The sequence below is a fragment of the Perognathus longimembris genome, chromosome 8 (genome assembly GCF_023159225.1).
Source record: "Perognathus longimembris pacificus isolate PPM17 chromosome 8, ASM2315922v1, whole genome shotgun sequence".
In the NCBI taxonomy this organism is placed as follows: domain Eukaryota; kingdom Metazoa; phylum Chordata; class Mammalia; order Rodentia; family Heteromyidae; genus Perognathus; species Perognathus longimembris.
In genome coordinates, this window is record NC_063168.1 from 43,095,223 (window position 1) to 43,118,080 (window position 22,858).

General features: G+C 36.9%; 1 protein-coding gene across 7 annotated transcripts in view; it reads left to right on the top strand.

The window, feature by feature from the left end:
* Nucleotides 1–22,858, top strand: part of Nrxn1 (neurexin 1) — a 1,045,218-nt gene that overhangs the window by 379,675 nt on the left and 642,685 nt on the right. For all 7 annotated transcript variants that reach the window (XM_048352955.1, XM_048352948.1, XM_048352950.1 and 4 more), the window contains one exon: nucleotides 609–770. In XM_048352955.1, the coding sequence (XP_048208912.1) occupies nucleotides 609–770 (162 nt within the window). The remainder of the gene's footprint in view (nucleotides 1–608; nucleotides 771–22,858) is intronic.

Consider the following 22,858-nt stretch of genomic DNA (forward strand, 5'->3'; position numbering starts at 1 on the left):
TTTGGTTCTCCCTCTTTTCTTTCCTTTCCTTCCTGAACTGTACCTCCTGCATGTGCTACATGGGCGTGTATGGCTTCCACTGGTTGATTTGCCTCTCCTCCCCTTTTGGCATGGACTTAGGCACTTGCATGTTGACACCTGCTGCTCAATAGTGCAAAGAGTGACGTTGCTGGAAATAAGCTTGAGCCTTTTATGTTAACGAGGTGCACGTTATGATTAGTTGATAACAGACCACTAAACTTTACTAATATGTAACACCAGCAAAACTAACCTAGGAAGCATTTTACTAACACCATTTTTGTGTCTGCTAAATAACTTTTGAGTTGCAGTAGGGCCGATGCTGACACTAGCTCAATAATCACTTAACGTGCTAACTAGTTTAGATCTTGTAGGGTTAGTTGAATAGAATCTAAGAATAAACCTCAAACAGACATGAAAATGGGTTCCTCCATAGGTCTAAAACTAAAAACCAAACAAACAGAAAAAATAAAAAAAAGAAAAAACAAACAAAAAAGTAAATAAAAACAAAACACAAAACAGGCATATCCCAGGATTACAGTATCTAGGTCTGAGTATAGCGTGTCCTTTCCCTGTGCTTTGTTATCTAGGTGACAATATCAGTGGATGGGATTCTCACCACAACGGGCTACACACAAGAAGATTATACTATGCTGGGGTCTGATGACTTTTTCTATGTTGGAGGCAGTCCCAGCACAGCAGACCTGCCAGGGTCACCCGTCAGCAACAACTTTATGGGCTGTCTCAAAGAGGTAAATACTGTTATCACCAAAATCATTCCTAACTCATGATCTCATCATTTCAGATCTGGATGGAAAGCACCTCCGCTGAAGACCTGCTATTTTCAGCATCCATTTATGGCACCATCTTAAATTTAGTCTTGACTTGTCTAAGTGGGATTGGGGAAGTGGGGGGGGGTGCAGCTCATAGAACGCTATGACAGAATGAAGCTCCTACTCTTTGAACGGTAAGCAATTCACAGTGGAGATCTGCCTGGACAGTTGTGTATTCTATAAGAGAAAGTCAGACAAAAAGAGTTGGGTCTAAAGTTATCGTAAGAATGTAATCACTCATTTGAGCTAAATGTTTTAGGTGTTCTCTTTGCAAGAGTGACTTGACTTGACTTGTTTAAAGAATAAAGTTTGGTCATTAGTGAGTTTGAAAGTTTTACTTGATACTTACCCAAGGAAAGTTAGAGGATTAAAAATAGTAACTTCATCCTTCACTCATGGCTGTGAATTGTCTGTTGTACTTCTCCCTTCCCCAGGCCTGGCTTGAAATCTGGGTCTGTGCACTGTCCCTGAGATTCTTTTTCTCAAGGCCAGTGCTCTACTACTTGAGCCACAGCCCCGCTTCTGTTTTTTGTTTTGTTGTTGTTGTTTGTTTTGTTTTGTTTTTGAAGATAAGAGTCTCATGGACTTTCCTTCTGGGGTTGGCTTCAAGCCACAATTCTTAGATCTCAGCCTCCTGAGTTGCTGGGATTATAGGAATGGGCTACAGACACCTGGCCAATTGTACATTTTTATAGGATTGTAATTTCTTTGTGCTGTGGTAATGATCAGAAAGCCTTGAATTCCTACTCATGAATATTTTCTCTAAAAGCTTCCATTTTAAAATTACTATTCACGAATACTCCAATTTCATCTGGCTGCCCAACGTTTCCCTTATTCTCTTTGACTACAATTTAATAGTATGCAGTTCTAAGATATAAAGTTAATTGAGTTTGGACTCCCTATAGTTAAAATTCATTGCATAATAATCACTATGATTTTGGCAAGTGGGGATGGAGAAATTATTTCAAAGAAGTTTCCTGAAACCCTTTCCTGGAAGTTATTGGAAAAAAATCATCCTTCATACAACCCATATTAATGCTTCTTATTTATTTATTTATTTTTTGGCCAGTAATGGTCTTGGACTCAGGGCCTGAGCACTGTCCCTGGGTTCTTTTTGCTCAAGGCTAGCACTCTGCCACTTGAGCCACAGCGCCACTTCTGGTCATTTTCCATATATGTGGTGCTGGGGAATCGAACCCAAGGCTTCATGTATAAGAGGCACTAGGCCTTGCCACTAGGCCATATTCCCAGCACTATGCTTCTTATTTTTATACCTTACTTTATCTATAAGAGGATAGAGTGAAGCCATGAAGCCGGGTTCCAGTAGCTCACACCTGTAATTCTAGCTACTCAGGAGGCTCAGATCTGAGGATTGTGGTTGAAAGCCAGACAGGGCTCTTGTCTCCAATTAACCACTAAAAAACCAGAAGTGGCACTGTAGCTCAAGTGGTAGAACACTAGCCTTGAACTTAAGAGCTCAGGGACAGGGGCCAGACCCAGAGTTCAAGCCCCCACTACCCGCCCCCCAAAAAGAGGATAGAGTGACAGTACATTGGAAATGGATTTTTTAAATAGAATTGTTAAATAGATATGGAAACCAACCTAGAGAGTTTTTGGAGCATCATGTAAAATAATAATAATAATAACAATAGTAACAAGTGATAATAACAATAAGGATTTCTACAATTTCCTGAGTTCAATTGAGGCACATTGAACTTCATGTAGTTCTATAAGTACATATATGCATATATACAGCTGTAGCTATGTGCCTTACTCTGAAATGACAGTTTCAAATTCAACTGGGTTTCAGGTTAACTAACATCTTTGCAGATTAACATATATACAGTTTATGAATATATATGTGTGTGTACTTCTTTATTTTTGTGTTAATATTTTAGCCATTGAGGTTCCCATAACATAAAGATAAAATAAGTAATGTATTCTTGTAAGTGTCAGTAAATTTGGCAGCAAGGGGTGCATAACAAAGGGCTTCAAACGTATTCTTTCTGTGTCTCTAGATTTGGGATATAAACCACTTGTCTTTATTGATGGGGCCTTTCCCATTTCACTGCCTTCCACAGCCTTGTCTATGTGTTGGTTGCCAGCACTACCATTTTCATCTTGATTTGAGTAATCTCTTTTCCTCTGTATGCTTCTGACACAGTAGAGGGTAGAAGAGTACCTTGACATCAGCCTATAAGTCAAGACAGAGTTTATAGAAGTTCTTAGACTCCGCCCGTGTCAGACCACTGTTTAGAATGCCCTGTTCTTCCTAGCTCTAAATTGAGACATTGACAAAGTACCACAAACATTGAGTAAAATCATCTTATTTTAGGCAAGTCAGCTTTGTAAATTTGTGCAAAGGAAGAAGTCTACCAATTCTCATTCTCACCAAATCTCTCTGAAGAGTGAGCTTATACGTATTTTCCTAAACTATGGATTACATTACCTACCTCATCCCAATTTTATACTTATATAGTTTATGCATGTATATGCATAATACCTTATATGCATGATATCTTACTTATAACTTTACTTTAGTGGATGCAATATTTCTATGTTAAATGTACTATGCAGTCTAGTACCTCTCAGGATAACAAGGCCTGGGAGAAATTATTTTAAATACATTGACTAAACACATAAAACAAATTTTGGAGTGAAAAGAATTTTGGAAATCATTCTCCAAGTTTAATCCCATTTTAGAAATGGTCCTGGAGGAGTTACTCAGCCAAAAACAAAGAAGAGATAACTCAAGTTTAGAACATAGAATGTTAGCAGATGAAACAGTATTTGATTGGCTGTTTCATTGTGGTTAATGGCACTGAAGTTGTAGAAAAAGAGATGTTTTTGCTAGTCTTTTTAATTCAAAGCTTTATTCTCTAAAAAATTAAAGTAAAATGGCAATTGCTTCATTTATGGAAACAACCTATAATATTTTTAATTACAACCAACATATTTTTTTCCAAATATGACATTTGATTTTGTAAAATGAGCCTTAGACTTACTACATCTTAATAGGAAAGTTACTTTCATTATAAGGTTTTCTCAATTACAAAATAAGGTGAAGTTAGTAAAAATAAATCTGTAAAATCAAAACTGAACTTCACTTAGGGGGCTGAGGATATGGCCTAGCGGCAAGAGTGCTTGCCTCATATACATGAAGCCCTGGGTTCAATTCCTCAGCACCACATATACAGAAAACAGCCAGAAGTGATGCTGTGGCTTAAGTCGAAGAGTGCTAACCTTGAAAAAAGAGAAGCCAGGAACAGTGCTCAGGCCCTAAGTCCAAGCCCCAGGAATGGCAAAAAAAAAAAAAAAAAAAAAAATACAGTGAACTTCACTTAGTTCAGTTTAAAATGAAAAGACATTAATTCCTAAAAAATGGTCAGATGGTTTCAATTTTAATGTTTATAGTTTCACCATTGATTAATCAAAAAACTCTTTAGATATCTGTTTGAACTCACCGAATCTTACCTTCACTGATATAAATTTAAAAAAGAATGAAGAGAAAACCATCATCATAGTTGCCTATTATATACAGCCCACAACTATGAGATTCCTGGAGAACAGTAAGCCATTAAAATATACATTAGATTCTGATTTTCATGAAAGTAATGCAGATTACTGTTTGGCCGAAATATTTATTTTCTTTGTGTTTTTTGTAGCACTAAATAAAAGTTAAAAAATGTTAATTGTCGATCATTTGAAGTTTAGTTTCTCTAAGCAGGATCATTAAATAATTGTTGAAATAGGGGAGATGTGTGAGACATTCTTGGGAATCATGGCATTGAATGAGATTCTTAGCATCCATGTTTGGACAAATTTAGCCCTTCCCATTTACCTTAGACCTCTTGAAAAGCATTGTACTCTATAGTACTGTATAAAGGCATCACCGTTATTTCCTAAAGTCCTCTTTAGAGACATTTAAATTTCCAGATGAAAATGTTACCAGTATGTGTTTTCTTCCTAATATTGTGATGATGAGGACTTTAATAGTAAATTGGCTACCATGTACCATGCTGCTTTTCCTGTATTAATCTCTGCACAGAATTTGCTATCTGTACTGTGTAATTCGTAATCTGTTGATGTCCAAAATTCTTTGCAACATCTGTAATCCTCCTGAAGGATGAACATAATTTAGCATACTTTGCTGGTAGGGAAATGAAACTGAAGGAGAAGGAAAGGACCATGAAACACCTTAGCTTCCTTTATTGGAAGTTTGCTTTTGGTCAATGTACCTTCTAGAGATTTTATAATCAGCTATTGGAGTGGAAACTGTGCCAGTGTGAGGTAATTTAAAAAAGCCATATCTAAGAATTGTTCAGAATGAGCCTAAGGAAAGGTTCTAGAGGGAATAAAATTAAGTGAACTTCTAGAGGGAATTAAATCCCTACTGAAAATTTTATCTGCCAAATTAGGTCAGCTCAGTGTTTAATTACACTTGGAGACTTTCATCACAAGAATTTGTAAGCTGCTTTGAGGTAGATGAAGTAGAGACAATATCCAATCTTTTTTTCCCTTCTTTATTTTCAAAGTGAAGTACAGAGGGGTTACAGTTTCATATGTAAGGCAGCGGGTACATTTCTTATCCAATTTGTTACCTCCTGCCTCATTTTAAAATGAGGGAGGGGACAATATCCGATTTTAAATCAACATTTTTCCCTCATTGTCAGAAATAAATGGGTGATTTCTCAACACAGTCAGCATGGCCCCCTCGACCCAATGAAGTGGCTACATTGTAATTCCCACAATATGCCACTATAGATATGGGAAAAGCTGACATAATCACCAGAAACAATATGTCATTGGTGAACATGTATTTTTGTCTCTATTTTTCCTATTTTTGGACAGAACAGAAGTAGAGGAAACTTCACAGAATCCTCAATTTGTTCCCTATTTTGTGGTATACACAGCTTAACAGATTTGAGTCTTCAGGTATCTTTCTGTGCTTATTTCCCTCTTCGATGATAGAGAACATAGTACCCATCATTTGCATGTGAGAGCAAAGACTCAGGGAAGATTTTTTCATTTTATGTTATTTTTCCAGTTTTGAAATTAAAGACTGTGCTCTGGGTTATATAGCTCAGTAGCAAAGTGCTTGCCTAGCAAATGCAATGTTCAGGGTTTGACCCCCCCCAGTACCAAAAAAAAAAAAAGATATTAAAGACTTTGTGACCTATAGGAAAAATTAATCTATTAGGAACTAAAAAGAAATATGGACAATTCCATCATGTGGGAGAAAGGACAGCTTCCCGATAAGGACTTTCTCGTGTGGAACTTTAAAGGCTAAGAAATTTCTCCCCAGGTTTTTTGTTTGTTGTTGTGTTTTGTTTTTACCAGCAGACTCTTTATTGAGACTTCTGCTTTCTTGACTTTCCTCTCTTATTAGATTGTCATTGTTTCTAAATTGATTGGCAGCATTACAATTTGGTTATTCCTACAAGCTTTATTCTTTAGGGAAGTGAGCTGCTTTGTACTTTCCCTCTCCACTTTGTCCTAAACATTTTCCATGAATATCTGTGTATATTTAGGCAGTGTATTACTCTCTAACTATAAATGACGTTAACCTTTGCCTGGAAATATATCATAATTTGGATCACTTGAATGATTTAAGGTGTTTGCAAATTTAATAAACAATAGGAAAATACAAAGACTAAAATAATGCAAGGATGCAGGATATGTAATGGATACTGAGTTCATATTAGCTGATGCATGAAAGTTTCCAAGCTGCATCAAATATTCACTGTATTAATTTTATTGTTTAAGCTAGAAAAAGCTAACTCTTACATCAATCTTTTAAGAAGAACCTCTTCAGAATAACCACAAAGCATACTCATGCTCAGTTCTCTGGACTTAACTATCTTATCCTGATGGTAAATGACCATTTTCCAGCTACTCTGAGCTGCTCCCCAAAAGTGGGCCTTCCTTTAAACTTTTGGAGTCTACATTACCCCAACCAGTGAGAAAGCAAATGGACCTATAAAATTTTTTCAGAGAAATTCAAATTTAGAACAACATTTTCTCTGCTGGACTTAAAACAAGAATGATGGCAATTTTACAATTTGGAAAGTTCAGTGTGTTATTAACCTGATTTACCTACCGTAGTATCAATTATGTTTTTTACAAACCTTAGAAGTACTGAAATATATTTCTTCTTCTATAAGGAAGGTACAACATTAAAATCCAGAGGCCATTTGCACATGTTCTATTCATTTAAAGGTTAACAGATCACAGAAATTCAAGTTTCTCTAGGGGTCTTTCTAAGGACCCATGTGAAGTAATCACACTAATTTCATAAAAATGGAGACTGTGATCCCACAGCAAAATGTCTGAAAATGAGTGGTAAGATTGAACCCTAACTTTGATTTTCCATACCTGAGTAGACTGTTACTTGCTAGGAATGCACAATGCCTGAGTCAGATCCAACAAGCAGATCCCATGAATACACACTAATGTGGATTAGTGGAGCCCAATTGTGCCTACAATTACCTAGGTCCGACACAAATGATATTAATAACTCAAACTCATCTGGGAATTTGTTTTATTTCAAATATAATGTTGATAACATCAGTGGGTTACTTAATAGACATGTTGCTATGGACATCAGTCATATAGTGAAACAAATTTTAACATTATTTTTATTTGTTGTAGCACTGTAGATTGAGCCTAGGGCCTCATATGTAATAAAGAAGTGCTCTACCACCTCAGCTGTGACTTCAGATCAGTATTTTCTTTTGAAAAGTAAATGAATGTAGTTGTAAGAAGTTATTTGATATTCAATATTTCAAACATCAATAACTCATACAAGAAAAGTAATATTGCTTGTTTTCTGGTATTTCTTCTTTCATATTTATTTTATTAAAATAAGTCACACATAGATATGCACTCTCATTTTTCAGTGTTTGTTATGTTTCTTATTGACATTAAAAGATGTGATTACTAGAGAAGTTGGGTGACTGATCTACTACTAATTTGAAGTTAGGTGATCTACTACCTAATTACTAAGTAACTCAGCTAAAATTCAAACCTAAGTAATCCAATGACAAAATCCTTGACCTTAATTGCATTTTAGATGACATCAATATCTTTGTGTGATCACACTTCTTTTCCTGCATTCTCAGTAATTTTAAAAGATGATGGAAAACTGTAGAAATATTGAGGGGAAAGAAAACATGTGTGTATCGAGAGTTGAGAGTTTAGAAAAGGAAAGGTTTACAGGTGAGAAGAAACAGTAAGACATATTTCTTAGATGCCTTATTTTACACAATCAATGTGTACCACCTCCCCAACACATCACTCTAATGGACACCGAGCTGCCCCCTCTGTGAATGTCCATGCCATTCCTCCTCTAAGGGCCTACACAAGATCATAGTGTTTATCTTACCATTATCTACTGTGGGCCAACTGTATCAACAGGAATTCACAGAAAACATAATTGGAATTTTTTTTATAAATTTCTATAACTCATTTTCTATAACACTGCTAAAAGGAAGTTCACTGTTGTGCATTTGTAGCCCTGGGGGTAAAGGGAATAAGCAGTTGGTGCAGAAGCCAAGCATCCTGCCATGAACACTCCTATCTGAGATTGGGTTCAGGGTGTCCCATCTGCTCAGGTCCCCAAGGAGCTGGAATTCAGCTCTTTAGTCCATACAGCATCTGGTGAGTCCTTGTCTAGAATTTGCTTTCTGGCCAGAGCAATCTCCTTTTCAGGGAACCCACAGATTTTTATTTTCCATCATATCCAGCAGATGCCCTGTAGCCTGGAACCATATCAGCAATTGGCATTATGCTTTGTAGTGCTTTCAAATATCAAGCTAGCATCACATGGTCTGGTAGAGGGCTTGATGACATTTTAAATCTGAGAAATAGATATATTTTGTAGAATATGACATTTTTCAGCCCAACAGAAATCAGTAATGAGCAAGCACTAAAACTGAGCATTTTCCCTTAATTTTAGTTCCTACTGGAGGGAATATAATTTAAATTGAACCAGAATCCTCTTATGTTTTTTTTTTCATTAGCACTCACATGCATATATTGATAGTCAATATCAACTAATAATGAGCAGGTTCCAGGCTCTGTGCTGAAGACTGACAAACAGATAAATATGATAACACATAGGAACCAAGACTGAGAGCCAAAGAAATACCAGTTGTAATACCGACTCCATAACTGAGGTATGAAAAATTGACAACAGAAGCTCTGATTAATTCTGCTAGAGAAAAATGGCAATAATTTAAAAGCAGAAGTGAAGAACTTAATCTCAGGTACACTTTCTGTTCAACTTTATAATGGACATGCTATTATAAGGGATTAAGTTCAAAATTTAGTAAACTTGGCTCCTAAAACAGAATAGTATTCGAAAAGATAAAATGACATGAAGAATTAGAAGATATAATTCAAATAAAAAGAACCAAAGACTCACATTTATTGCTTTATCAAGTTAGAGCCTTTTTAAGGAAAAAAAATCTTAAATCCATCCCAAACATAATAGCATTTTGCACTTCTTTCTATTTTCTATTATTTCTAATTTCTGATTTCTATTATTGTTTTGAGCACCATAATTAATGTTAGGGGTTATTTTTGTCATTAAAATGATCAATATTGAAACACATTTAAAACTGATTAATTACTCTGAAATGAAAATGACTGCTATCATGCTGAATCATGTGATTTTAAATAACAGCCAAGTGAGACTTTAATCTTTATTCACTAAAAATTCTGTGCACAGAGAAGTTGGAGGCTGAGTGCTGAGTGTAGAATCCATGTTATCTAGCCCTGCACCAGGCTCTTTGTGAAGTGCCAGGTAGGAATATAAGATTCTCGGTTGACCATAAAAGCTGACTAAGGTATGATAAATAAATGATTCTGTAAAGACACACTTTTTTTCTGATGCTGTACTTCTAAACTCAACTCAGATGAGAATAAACATGCTCATTCTTGAAAACTGGCTTTAGAATCTCACAAACCTAGGTTCGATCCTTCGCTCCCTAGCTAGAATTTGTAGTCATGTGACCTAAGACAAGCTAATATTTCCATCTTTCAATTTATTTCTTTTACAGCTAAAGTATTAAAACTCTAAAAAGTACTGCATATTCTAAATCTCAGTATAGTATTAACTATATGAACACTCTATTAATACGTTGAATGTTAACCACAGTATGTTGAAACCAGGATCTTCTCATAGCCTATGTAGTCAGAGCATCCACATAAAGAAGAGTCCCATTCTTGGTTTATTATCTTCCTTTGGCCACCTTGATATATTTAAGATATTTTAGAACTTTGTTTATGTGCTGGAGACTATTGTCATTTACTGTGTCATAGCTTGGCCCTTAATAACTCTGAGTGAAGTCACTCCTCACTTTTATTTTATAGTAAGCCCTAAAATATGGGACTTCATTTCAGATGAATTTATGAGTATCAGAAATTAGTAATGATCATTGACAAATAAGAAAGCAGAGTTTTGTAAAAATATGGATATATTATTAAGGAACTAGATTGAGAAGAGCTGGTTAGTTTATGTAGTTCAAATACAATTAGCATTGTAACTCATTATGCAATTTCAACTAACATGTCTTTTTGTAAAAAGAAAAAAATCAATCCTACCATTCTATATGAATCTGAAGACCAGAGTCTCAGATTTGAGTGCTACAGGTTTGTTAGCACTTGAAATTTATCTTTATTTATAACATTTTTTCCTCCAAAGTTTCTAAAATATAGCCATCAAAGATTAAAATGATCACTTCCTTTAGCTTTTATTCCAACTATTTGGTTTAACATGTATTAATACATTCATATAATATATATGAACTTTGTTTTCAAATAAGAGCAAGGAATTTTAGGTAGATTAAAAGAAATAAAGATCATAAACAACTTGTAGCTCGTGTACAGACTTGCTACTAAAGGTATGGTTCATAAACCAATAATATCAGCCTAACAGTGTTAAAAATGAAACCTCATTCCCACCCCCAGATCTACTGAATCAAGAACTATGTTTTAATATGATCCACAGATGATTTCATGTACAAATTAAAAGTTTAGGATTTCCTGATTTGCAGTATCTCACCCACTATACTGTATTGACATCCTTTCCTATGTAGCACACATGTAATGTATGCATCACAAACAATGCCCAATGGCCGAGCCTACCATAAACCTGAATTGGAATAAACATCTGAAATTAAAGAGATTTCACCATAACAGCATATTACCTTAGGTACAACTCTGAAGGTTAAAAGCAGAATTTCCCCATCTCAAAGTGCCAACAGCTCACAGAAATACCGTATTCCACAAATCAGCTGAATCCTTTCTTCTAAATCTTACCTAATGGTACTGGGACAGTTAAGTCAAGAGGACATGCAGGATAATCCTCCAAGTACCCACACTGAAAACATCTATAGTTTGAGGATGAAGTACATTCACAATTCAAGAAAGAACATCTGGATCTGAAGTAGTTGGAACTATGCCTATAATCATTAAATTAAAAAGCCCATGTGTTTTATCACAATTTAAAGTAGGTCTCCTATCCCTTCATTTATTTTTATTTTATTTTATTATATATATATTTTTATTATCAAACTGAATTATAGAGAGGTTACAGTTTCATACATTAGGCATTGGATACATTTCTTGTACTGTTTGTTACCTCGTCCCTCATGCCCCCTCCCTCCACCCCTTCCCCCCCCCATGAGTTGTTCAGTTCATTTACACCAAACAGTTTTGCAAGTATTGCTTTTGTAGTTGTCTTTTTTTTAATCATTTGATTTTTAGAGTACTGCTTTATAGCAATTTTTTTCCCTTGCCAAAATGCTGGAAATCATTATGCTCAGTTTTACTTGGGTTAATTATTGTTTCTGCATGATAATATTCTTATGCTGAGTGTGTGTGTGTGTGTGTGTGTGTGTGTGTGTGAAAGAGAGAGAGAGCGCGCAATTATAGAGGTTTATTTTACTTAATCACAGTTTGCTAACTTACAGAGATTTCTATGTATTTCTTTCCATCTTAAAAACTGTAACATAATTCATTGTTCCCTGGAGGAAAGAAACTGCCTGATATATATCAGACAATGGAGATTTGAGGCAATAGGTATCATTTAGGAAAATGTTGTTTCTGCAACAGAATTTTATGGAGAGCCCCCTAGAGGAACCTATGAAGTATCTCTCTAAAGATCAAAGGCATGGTATTTTCATGAGCGCTACAAGACCAAGGATGCCTTTAGCAGACTTAAATGTGCATACTGTTATTACCGGAGTGAATGTGAGTGTTCCCTAACCTCACTACCCCCAAAAAGAGAAGAAATAAGTGACAGATGGATTTTCAGGAGAAGGTATCACAGACTGCCTCAAAATTTCCTGAGGGCACTTGAATTTTCTGATATTTTATGTCTTTCCCAGTATCTTCCCATAAACTTATTTTGTAACTAGAGTCTATCATTTTTCTATTTCATATCCAAGCTGAACTTTTCAGGCTTTACAAGCTTATAATAAAACTGAAAATACCACATTATTCCCTCCTCATACTAGATCAATATTTTTTTCACTTTATGTACTTACAATCTTAATGGATATTCTGTTTGTCTTCAGATACACATCATATAAGAAGCAGTTAAATTTAAATTGTCATTCTAAGACATGAATTTGAACAACTGAGGGAACAATTACTTTTTTTTATTCCTGTAGGTTTTTCTTTAGTATCTATGATCCTTGGGTTGTAGCTCTTTTTTTGTTTGTCTAAGCCTGTTATTGTATATTTTTTACTTTAGCTCAGAAGGAAGAACAGCGAACTAGAATCAATAGTTTGGTTAAAAAAAAAGAAAAGAATACTGTATATCATCAAGCCAAGACCGGGGACTCAAATCAGGAAAGAAGTTTATCTTTTAATTATTATTTTATGTTAAGCATGAAATCTACCATCTTAAGTATTTAAGTGTTCAAAACAGCATTGTTATCTGCTGCCAAAATATTGTAGAGCAGATGGCCAGAAATCTTTCATATTAGATAAATAACATTTTCTAGCTATTCCTTGTCAAGTGTTCTTGTATTATTTGCCTCAATCGGTTAAACATACATACCACATATAAATAAAAGATGTAGTCTTTGTCCATCTTTGCCCAGCTGATTTCAATCGCCACAAAGTCTTTCACTTTTGTCATTTATCACATTACTTATTTTATCACATTACTTACTTTCCATATGCCTGTGGATCATTTATATATTTCTTTGAAGAAATAGTTACTAAAAATATTAATATAGTATATAACTGGTAATTACGTTCTAATTGTTGAGTTTTTATCATTACTTGGTTGCCATTGAAGGGTAGATACCATCCTTCAAAAGTTATTTGTTTAGTTAACATACCTTCACTGAGTGCCATGTATGCTAGCACTGAACCATTGCATCCAGAAATATTCTTAGGTTCTCAAGAATCTGGGATTACAGGAGCGAACCACTATGACCAATTGAGATATCTGAATTATTTCAGCTTAATTTTAAATACCCACAACCATTAAGAAAGAACTCCAATGTTGAATTCAGTAATAAAACTGTGCATTAAATCTCCACTACCAGATAAACCCTAATCTGAATATAAGTCAAGATAGAAAAATAGTTAATACATGTGTCTGGGCACTGGCAACTTTTGCCTATATTACTAGCCTTTCAGGTAATATGAGATCTGAGGATCCGAGTTTGAAACCAGCTGCCAGCCTAGAAAGGAAAGCCTATGTGAAGCATATCTTCAATTACTCATCAAAAAGCCACTAAAAAGCCAGGTGCCAATGGCTCACACCTGTTATACTAGCTATTTATGGGTCTGTGAACTGAGGATCAGGGTTTGATGCCAGCCCAGGCATGAAGTCAATGAGAGTCTTAGCTCCAATTAAGTACCAAAACAGCTGGAAGTGGAACAGTAGTTCAAAGAGGAAAAGCAGTAGCCTTGAACAAAAAGTGCTCAAGACAGCACCCAGGCCCTGAGTCCAAGCCCATAACTGACCAAAAATAAAAGCCACTAAAAGAGTATAGGCCTCTGCTTACTTGCTCACCAGCATTTGTTATAATATTTTGTAGCCTGTCATATTATTCCCTAAGCCCAAAATGTTAACATTGAAAGAAAATACAGGATAATGCATATATATGTATATGTGTATATGTGTGTGTGCGTGTGTGTGTGTGTGTATGTATGTATGTATGTATGTATGTATGTATGTATATTTGGGAAAGCAAAGCGCAGCAAGATAAAATAACTTCACTCAAATGGTTTTTGTTTTCTTTTGATGGTGTCTCATCACTCAGGTGTATTGATGCACTGAAGTGATTTTGAACTTGACAAAATAATGTTCTTGGTAGCAACTTGCACACATCTCTTTGTATATATTTTTCCGAAGTTTTTTATTCACAGATAAACAACACTGAAATGAAATTTTTCAGCCAGGTGCCAGTGGTTTATGTCTATAACCCTAGCTACTCAGAAGGCTGAGATCTAAGGATCAGGGTTTGAAGCCAGTGCAGGTAGGAAAGTATATGAGACTACTATCTTCAATTAATCACCAAAAAATGCTTGTGGTGGAGCAATGGCTCATCAAGTGATAGAGTGCCAGTCTTGAGCACAAAAGCTCAGGGATAGCATTTAGGCCCTGAGTTTGAGCCTCAGGACCGGCACGTGAAAAGAAACAGTAATAATAAAGATTTTTTTCCTCCACAAGGTGTCTAAATGTCAGAAATTTTCTCTGCATGATTTATCTCATTATTTACAGAACTTAAGTGGTCACATCATTCCACAAGCCTCTCTCAAATTAACGTTGAAATTTTTTTCCCACTAATGTTGAGCTTTTATCAAGTGGTTTTGGAGGAAGGTCCTACTCAGTTGCTCCTCTAAGAACTTTCTTCAAGTAAACATGTGAGATTTCCTTAGTCATCTACATTTGTTACTATCCCTTGGCACAAAAAGCAAACTTTAGCATTTTACCTAGAAACTACTGCCTCTAAACCTTCAGTTTATGTCCATGAGCAAGTTCAGCATGTTATAGCTATCACAAAAATGTAACTAGAATAAAATAATAGAGCTCTAAGCAATTATACTGTGTGTTTTTAATCATTTCAAGAAAGATTTGACTTCCATGAGTTATTTTATCTTCTCAACAATGTTCTCCATTTGACTACTCTTAATTTTTAAAGTCAGACATCTCTTCTAAAATGTTGCTTTTGTCCCTCACTTCATATACAGCTCTTCCTAGGTAATTTACATTGTACATTTATTTCATAAGCAAACCATTGGCTTTCCTCTGTGGTTCTATATTCCTCATTCCTGAAGTGTCATTCTATTTTCCTTCAATTCGGTTAGTAGTTGCTGAGATGACTGAACTGACTGACACTCCACTGACTGACAGAACTATTCACCCTTGATACCATGTTTAAAATACATTGAGTTTTGCCCCACAACTGGAATCATAACATATTTTCTAGGTTCTTACAGAACGCATTATAATATTCTGGTATTTCTTTTTCATCAATGTGAAAGCCTCAGCCAATTAGTAGGGCCAATTTCTGAATCACTTAGTCTCTATTTTAATAAGGGAATTATATTTGGAATGTGGGATGCTGACTCATACCTTCTTCAGTGAAGCATGCTTCCTGTGAATTCCTTCTGTCCCTCCTTGCTTTCTACCTGACATTCTTCTATGTAATGCATGCATGCCTTTAAAAATGAGTATGCTGTCTCCAATGCATCATCCTTTTCAAGTCAAGAATATTGGTTATGTTCGTTGTCCATGGCTCTGTCAGAGAAACAAAATTCCTCTGAAATAGCTTAGCAAGATTCTGGTAAGTCAGTTCTGAACAGATAAACATGCTTGTTTTATTTAAGTAAATACATTTATTTATTTATACTCAAATTTACTTCAGTAAGTATTTATATTTACCAACTTCTGAAGACTCACTTTATTTGAAGCCATATGGCTTGTCAAATTTTATAGACTCTGAATTTTTATAAGATTTCTTGTACATCTAAGAGTGTGGTTTGTCACATAGTTTCTAATGTTGGTTTGAATGATTGCTTTTTCTGGTACCCTTTTTTTGAACCTGGGACCTGGTGATTGCTAAACAAGTGTTCAACCACTTAAAAGACATGACACAACCCACTTTTGTTTCTGTTATTTATTTATTTTTTTTGCCAGTCCTGGGGCTGAACTCAGGGCCTGGGCACCTTCCTTGAGCTCTTTTTTCTCAAGGCTAATAGTCCACTTCTTGAGCAACAGCACCACTTCCACCTTTTCTGTGTATGTGGTACTGAGGAATTGAACCCAGGGCTTCATGCATGCTAGGCAAGCACTCTATCACTAGGCCAAAATCCTAGCCCTCTTTTTTTTTTTCAGGTATCATTTCATGCTTTGACCAGAAAAGCTCAGATTGCAGTTTTTTCCTTCTATCGCCTTTGTAACTGAGTTTAAAATGCAACCAAAATTCCCATTTTGTTTGCTGACGTGTAGGTGGGGTTCTTGCTAATTTTTTCATCATAATCGTCTTAGTCCTTATCTTTCAATAGAGTTTGGAATTAGCTTTTGGTAACTGTTGTTAGGAAAATAAGTCACTTTCTCATTCCTTCTGATTCTTCATCAGATTCATACAGAGATATAAAAGTTCTACCTCAGGTCTAGGGAATGTCCCCACCATTTGCCTCAGAAACTAGCTGAGGAGCAGTCCAACAAGTTCCATCTCACAGGCACAGGAGGAAAATCCCTATGCAAGTCCCTGTTAGGCAAGGACACAAAGGTTGCCAAGCCAGTTAGATGGATGAAGCCATTTCCAAGGAAAACTCGCAAGAGTCACCATCTAGTCAGCTAATGAAAAGCCTTCCATTTGTGGTCTTCACCTGAGGAAGTCCTTGCACAAGTGGCAGCAATGAGTCTTGGGTCTTCAGAGTAGTGTAGAAAGTTAGACAAATTCAGCAATTTGTGGTAAGCTGCATGCCTTTGAATATGAATTTTGTATATATGGGTATAGTATAAAGAAGGGTTAATGTGACCATTTGAAATGATGTCCATCAACAAGGAAATAAGTGAGGCCACTACAAGCTACTAGTGATTCCTACCAAAATGGATTGCCACGTGGATGTTGGGGAAGAAACAACAATCAGCATAAGACAGAAGGCCAGGGAAGGAACAAAGCCCTGAGCAAAGGTGGAGGCAGGAGCACAGCTGTGAAGGAAGAACATCCTAAGAACGCACACTAAGTGGATAGTGACGACATGAAAGTAGACACGTTAACTGTTATAGAAATTTCACAGAGAAGAGAAAGAGTGGCCTACTGCTGCAGGAAGCCCAATGTTGGGGAGAAGTTTCTAAGTCCTGGACATAACTGTGGGGGTAAAAACAGATGTGAAACCAACCTTGCTAGATGTCAATATGATCTTGAAATGGTTTTGGGTGTGCACACACACACACACACACACTCGCACACATCACTAGAGAGGTTTTAGGAAGCCATTAGGAGACAGAAATTAAAATGAGGGAAAGATAATGTTATCTATTCTATAAGCATGGTCATCAGTTTTAATTGTATAAGCTTTGTTTCTTTATTAGTGTTTTTCCTCAGTCCTCCATGCCACAGCAGGGTGGTGTAGAATAACTGAGGAATGGGAATAATTGTAGCAGAAAAAACTAAAATAGTGTTTGATTGTAAGCCCCTCCCTTCTTCCCGGAACCTGTTCTTTGACCAATGCCCATTCCAATTCCTATCTGTCTGCCCTGGAGCTCTGGTCCCAGCCTGGTCTCACATGTTGATGCAGGTACCCTGGCAATGCTGTTTAATACTTGTGGGTTCTTGCATAACTAAGTGTTTTCCTCACCTGGTGGAGCCAAGGTATTGCTGAGAAGTAAATCTAGGCAGAGATTGTAAAGGTGTATGGAGTAAGCTGGCTCCCTAGTTTATTTTGGCCCATACATTAATCAAGGAATTTGGGCCATGCCTCATACCTGCAAATAAATAAAAAATAATAAAGCTCTGGGAAATAATTGAATAAGCTTTGGGCATTTCTCCTTAAATAAATAGTAATAAGAAAAAGTAGAACAACACTTATAATTAGCCAGAAATAATAAAAATGGCAGGATTTTTTTTTGTTGTTGTTTAATTTAGGACTCTGCCACAGCTAAGCAAGAGTTCACAGCACTTGGTCAAGTGTAATTTGACTCTGTACACTGAGATCTATCAATTATTTCCAAAAACCTCTTTATTATTTTATTTAAGTGGCCAGTGGGTTCTCATTAAAATCCACCCCCAATGCCAGACTCCCACAGCAGAAATCTTAGTCCAGCAGTACAGATAAGTACTGGAAAGCATTGGGATTTTTCAGGTTTCTGGAACAGAGGCTGCTCTTAATACAGAACTCTTCTTCCTGTGGGGATACTGTGTGGACATGGACACAGCCAGCTCTGCTGCTAATGACTGAATGCATCACAGCTGGTGCTCTGCATAGGGTTTTTCTGTAGCTACAGGAGGGTGTCCTCTCCTCTCCAGTGGAGATGATGGGATGAAAAAGGGAAATGAGGAGGCTGTGGGCAAAGAGGGAGAAGAGGGAATGAGGCAGTACCAGGACTGGTATTTGGGTTGTTTTTTGTTTATGTTTTTACCAATAAAAGCATGTGACACTAATTGAGGCAAGGGCTCACACATGCACATAATCACTTCTTCCGTGATTAGGTCACATGCAACCCAATCATGCTGTTCTTCTGAGTCTTAGGAAAGACTGCTCCCTAGCCATCTTCTCCAGCCTCAGAGTGTATGCGAGGACTTTGTGGCTTACTGAAGCTCTTTTGCATAGCTTACATGACTACATTGAATAAAGCTACAGGAGGCCTTTATTCAATGCTCAATGACTGGAATAAATGGCCATCTCTATGACTTTCCCATACTTATGCCCACAGGTATTGACACTTGACAGACAGCTCTGAGAGGTTCTTAATTGTTTCAGGGCAAACTAATGTAAAGATGCATGAATGAAATTTGAGGGTATATAGGTCCAACCCTAGGTTCCTTTTTGCCTTGATAGCTAATAGAAAGCATAAAACTAAGGGAGTACAAGTCTATTTATGATATAAAATATGCTCTATTACTTCAGAAATATCTTCAGATCTGGTAGATTAGAATTACATGGTTTCATAAGGTTAATTTTAAGATCCTGCATATTCTGTGGTTCTTTGTTTCATTGTTCTGGCACCAAAGCTGAAACTTTGTATATGTGGTAGGCAAGCACTGTACCAGGGAGCTACATCCTCAACCCTTTTATAGGTAATTTTAGCACACTGTATTAAGTAATTTCTTAGATTTATTATGTTTCATTCAATAATGCTTTCAGTTGCATGATGTGTTGCATATAAGAACAATGTGCCATTTATAACTTATTGAAATCTCAAAACACATTTGACATATATAAATGTTACAAAATGAATCAGGATAAATTTATTTTTATTTATTTATTATTGTAAGAAATAATCTATTTATTAGTATGATTATTAACATAATTATTTTTGCAGTACTAAGGTTTGAGCTAAGAATTTTTACTTGCCAGGCAAATATTCTACCATTTGAGCCATGCTCCTAGCCCTTATTTTCCTTTAGCTATTTTTCAGATGGGGCCCTATAATTTGGGGATGGGCTAGCCTGGAATAACCGTCCTTCTCCACATGCCTCCCAAGTGACAAGAATTACAAAAATGCATAGGCATGCTTCTTTGTTGAGATGAAGTCTCAGTAACTATTTTCTCTGGCTAGCTTCAAACAGTGATACTCTCAACCCCTTCTCCCATTTAACATGCGCATTTAAGATATGAGAGCTATTCTGTTAGAACAGGGATCAGGTATGTCCCACAAAACAGTATTACATTTGGGATTATTTGCTTTATCAGACATTTTTACCTCCTTTGTTCAAATCATTTGTGATGACTTTTTACATTAATGAAATCCAGGAGAAAAGTCTAATGACTACTAGATTTTACACTACAAAAAATAGGAGGAAAGTGATAAACTCAAGCCCTTTATGTCTATTATGCTAGTGGGTTACTCTGGCCAGAGGCCATGGAGCCTTTGTTCCGTTTCTGTGGCTTGAATGGATGCTGATATCCCGAAGGACAAGTAGCTGCAAACCTACCTGTGTGTACTCAGTCAAGTGATTCAGGTTAGCCACCCTTCCACAGCCATTCACCTGGTCCTGCAAGGATTTGTGTAGTTGCAGCAAACAACACAATTAAAGTGTCAGTGTCTCTATCTAGACAAACTATATCAAAGTTTCATTGTGGGGAGCTGCATTGTGAAAGGACTGAGAGCAGAACACAGCAATGACAGAGAAGGAAAGAGAGATAATTTGGTCTATGCCAGTGGCTTTTATGAATACTCCTTATTGATCTCTACATTGATTTGCATCTACTTGGCCAGGAGTGCCTTCCTAAGTGACAGGGAAATGTTCTGCTTTCTGACCTCCATGGCAAACTTCCTGCTGCTAACTCTGTGCAGGGTTCTGTTCTGTGTGCTTGGAGGAAGTTTCTGTCCCAGATTGTTCTATATTAGAACACTCTCAAACCACATATGAGGGTCCTCATTGCAAACTTTCTTTCCCTTGAATTAGGTTTCTGTATGAAATAATCCCCAAAACATGATCATGAAAACCCATTAACAGAGGTTGCACGGGGGTTTTGTTGTTGTTTTTATTGTTTTTATGTTTTGTTTTGATATTTTATCCCAGTACTAGGATTTGAACTTCGGGGCCTCAGAACTGTCCCTTAGCTTTTCCCACTCAAGGCTGGTACTCTACCACTTGAGCTATACCTCCACTTCTTGGTTTTTGCTGGTTAATTGCAGCTAAAATTCTGCCTAGGCTGGCTTTACACTGTGATCCTCCAAAATCAGACTCCTCGGTAGCTAATATTACAAATGCGAGCCACAGGAGCCCAGCATACAGTTTTCATAGAGAGTATGTGTTCTGAAGTTCGAGCCTCTGGTTCCTGGTAGAGGAGGGAGCCTTCAGAAGCCCTGGGCTCTTCTGCTTTTTCTTCCTTGAGACCAAGAAGAGAACAAGCTCTGCTTCAGAGTGAATCAGCTTCCTGAAAGAGCAAGGGAGAACCTTCCCACCCTGCCTTTTCTTTCACTACCTTTTCAGGACTAAGTTCTCAGGCTGGCCTCAGCATGTGAACAAATTTGAGCCTGACTTCTTGCTTTAGTTCAGGGGTGCAGAGACTATGGACAGATGTTTATTTATGTGCATGTCTATGTGTCACTGGTGCCTTGTACCCTTGCCTCTGAGAACAGTGGCTTGCCATGGCTTCAGATATGGCTTGAATATTTACTCGTTAGATAATTTGAACATATTTACTTTTCTTATGCTATTGTTTCCTTACATCCAAGGTACTGTTATTAAAAGCAATCCTAGTGTCTAGCATATGGAATTCATTGAGGACTAAATGAGATGTGGCAAGCAGAGCTCAGTGCAGAGACTGACACATAAGGAGAGATTCCTCAGCAGAAGAGGTTATTCTTGTTGCCCTCTTCTCCTTATCGTCTTTGGATTGTTTCTGCGAGAGGAGGAGTTGGAGAGGATTTGGAGCTTGCTGAACCAAGGTCAGATTCTGGATCCTGAACAGTAACCATTTGAAATCCTTACAAAGGGTTTTAGAAATTTCAGACATGTATTAATTCTGTAGAAATGGAGCTTAATAGGCAAGGGCAAGAAGCCAAAGCTAAATCTTCCCTGAATAGCTACAGACTTGTTTTTAGCATGAGACTGGGATGCACTTCCCTTCTGGGCTTTGGAAGCATTTACCGGGGGCTGAGAAAGATGTATTCTCACAGAGGACACTCACTCGTTCCCCTTCATAGCACAGACCCTCCCCCCACAAATGCATCCTCAGCTGCCTTAGGAAGAACCACAGAATGCAGGACAGAATCACAAGAGCAGAGGAGAATGGAATAGGATCTGATGAACCATAGAAGGAAAACAGTAATCATAGACTTTGGGGAATAAAAATGAGATCATCTAGTCCTTCACTGGACCTACATTTCTTGCAGAGCTCCCATTGTTTGTCCTACTGTTCCCTATCTGTGGATTATCATCTGTCATTCCTTATAAGCATGCCATAAATACCCAACTCCAGACTCAGTTATAATAGCCCTGTCTACATTATGCATCTATTTTTTTCCATTCATCAAGTGTTTCTTCTGTGCTTACATTGTGGTAGAAATCAAACTCAGAAACAAGGATAAAATACTGCCCATACTGCAGAACTTGATTTCAGAAAGCCAACTATACTTGTTCTGGTTTCCTCCAATGGATTATTAGCTCATCCCATGAGTTTTAGGTGCTTTGGGGATTTACAGCATATTGAAGATGTATGTTGTCAGCCATGTCAGAGCTGTTCCTAGACAGTAAAGATACCATGTTTGCACTGAAACTGTCTTAATTCAGGAGAAGGAGATTATTGAGTATTTAAAGTAGTTGTGTCTCAGTGTATGTCGGATGCTATGACAAAAATACCTTAAACTAGGTGGCTTCCATGGAGTAAATTTGCTTTCCTCAATGGAAATCCCATAATAATGACAGATTTGATGCCTGGAGAACTCCACGCCTAGTTTAGAGATGACCTTCTTCTCATTGTGTTCTCACATAGGAGATGGCAACTCTCTGGGGTCTTTTCAAAAGATTCAATCCAACCTATGAGGGGTCTACCACCAAAGTCTACTCATTTCTCCTTGGTAGCATGGTATTGAGCATTAGAATTTAAACAAATAAGTTTGAGCACACAGTGAGTGTACAAATATTAGCAGACATAAGAGTAAGGTAATGCTCACTGTCCAGGGGAAAACTATGTTATAGCTATACCCTCACAGACAAAGTATATAAAAAAAGTTCATATCATGGGAGAAGTAGTATATATTGAGATAATCATACTCTCTGCTGTTTAATAGATGCAATGGAAATGAAGGAAAGAAGAGAGGGAAGGAGGGTAGGAGGAAAAAGGAAACTACCTCA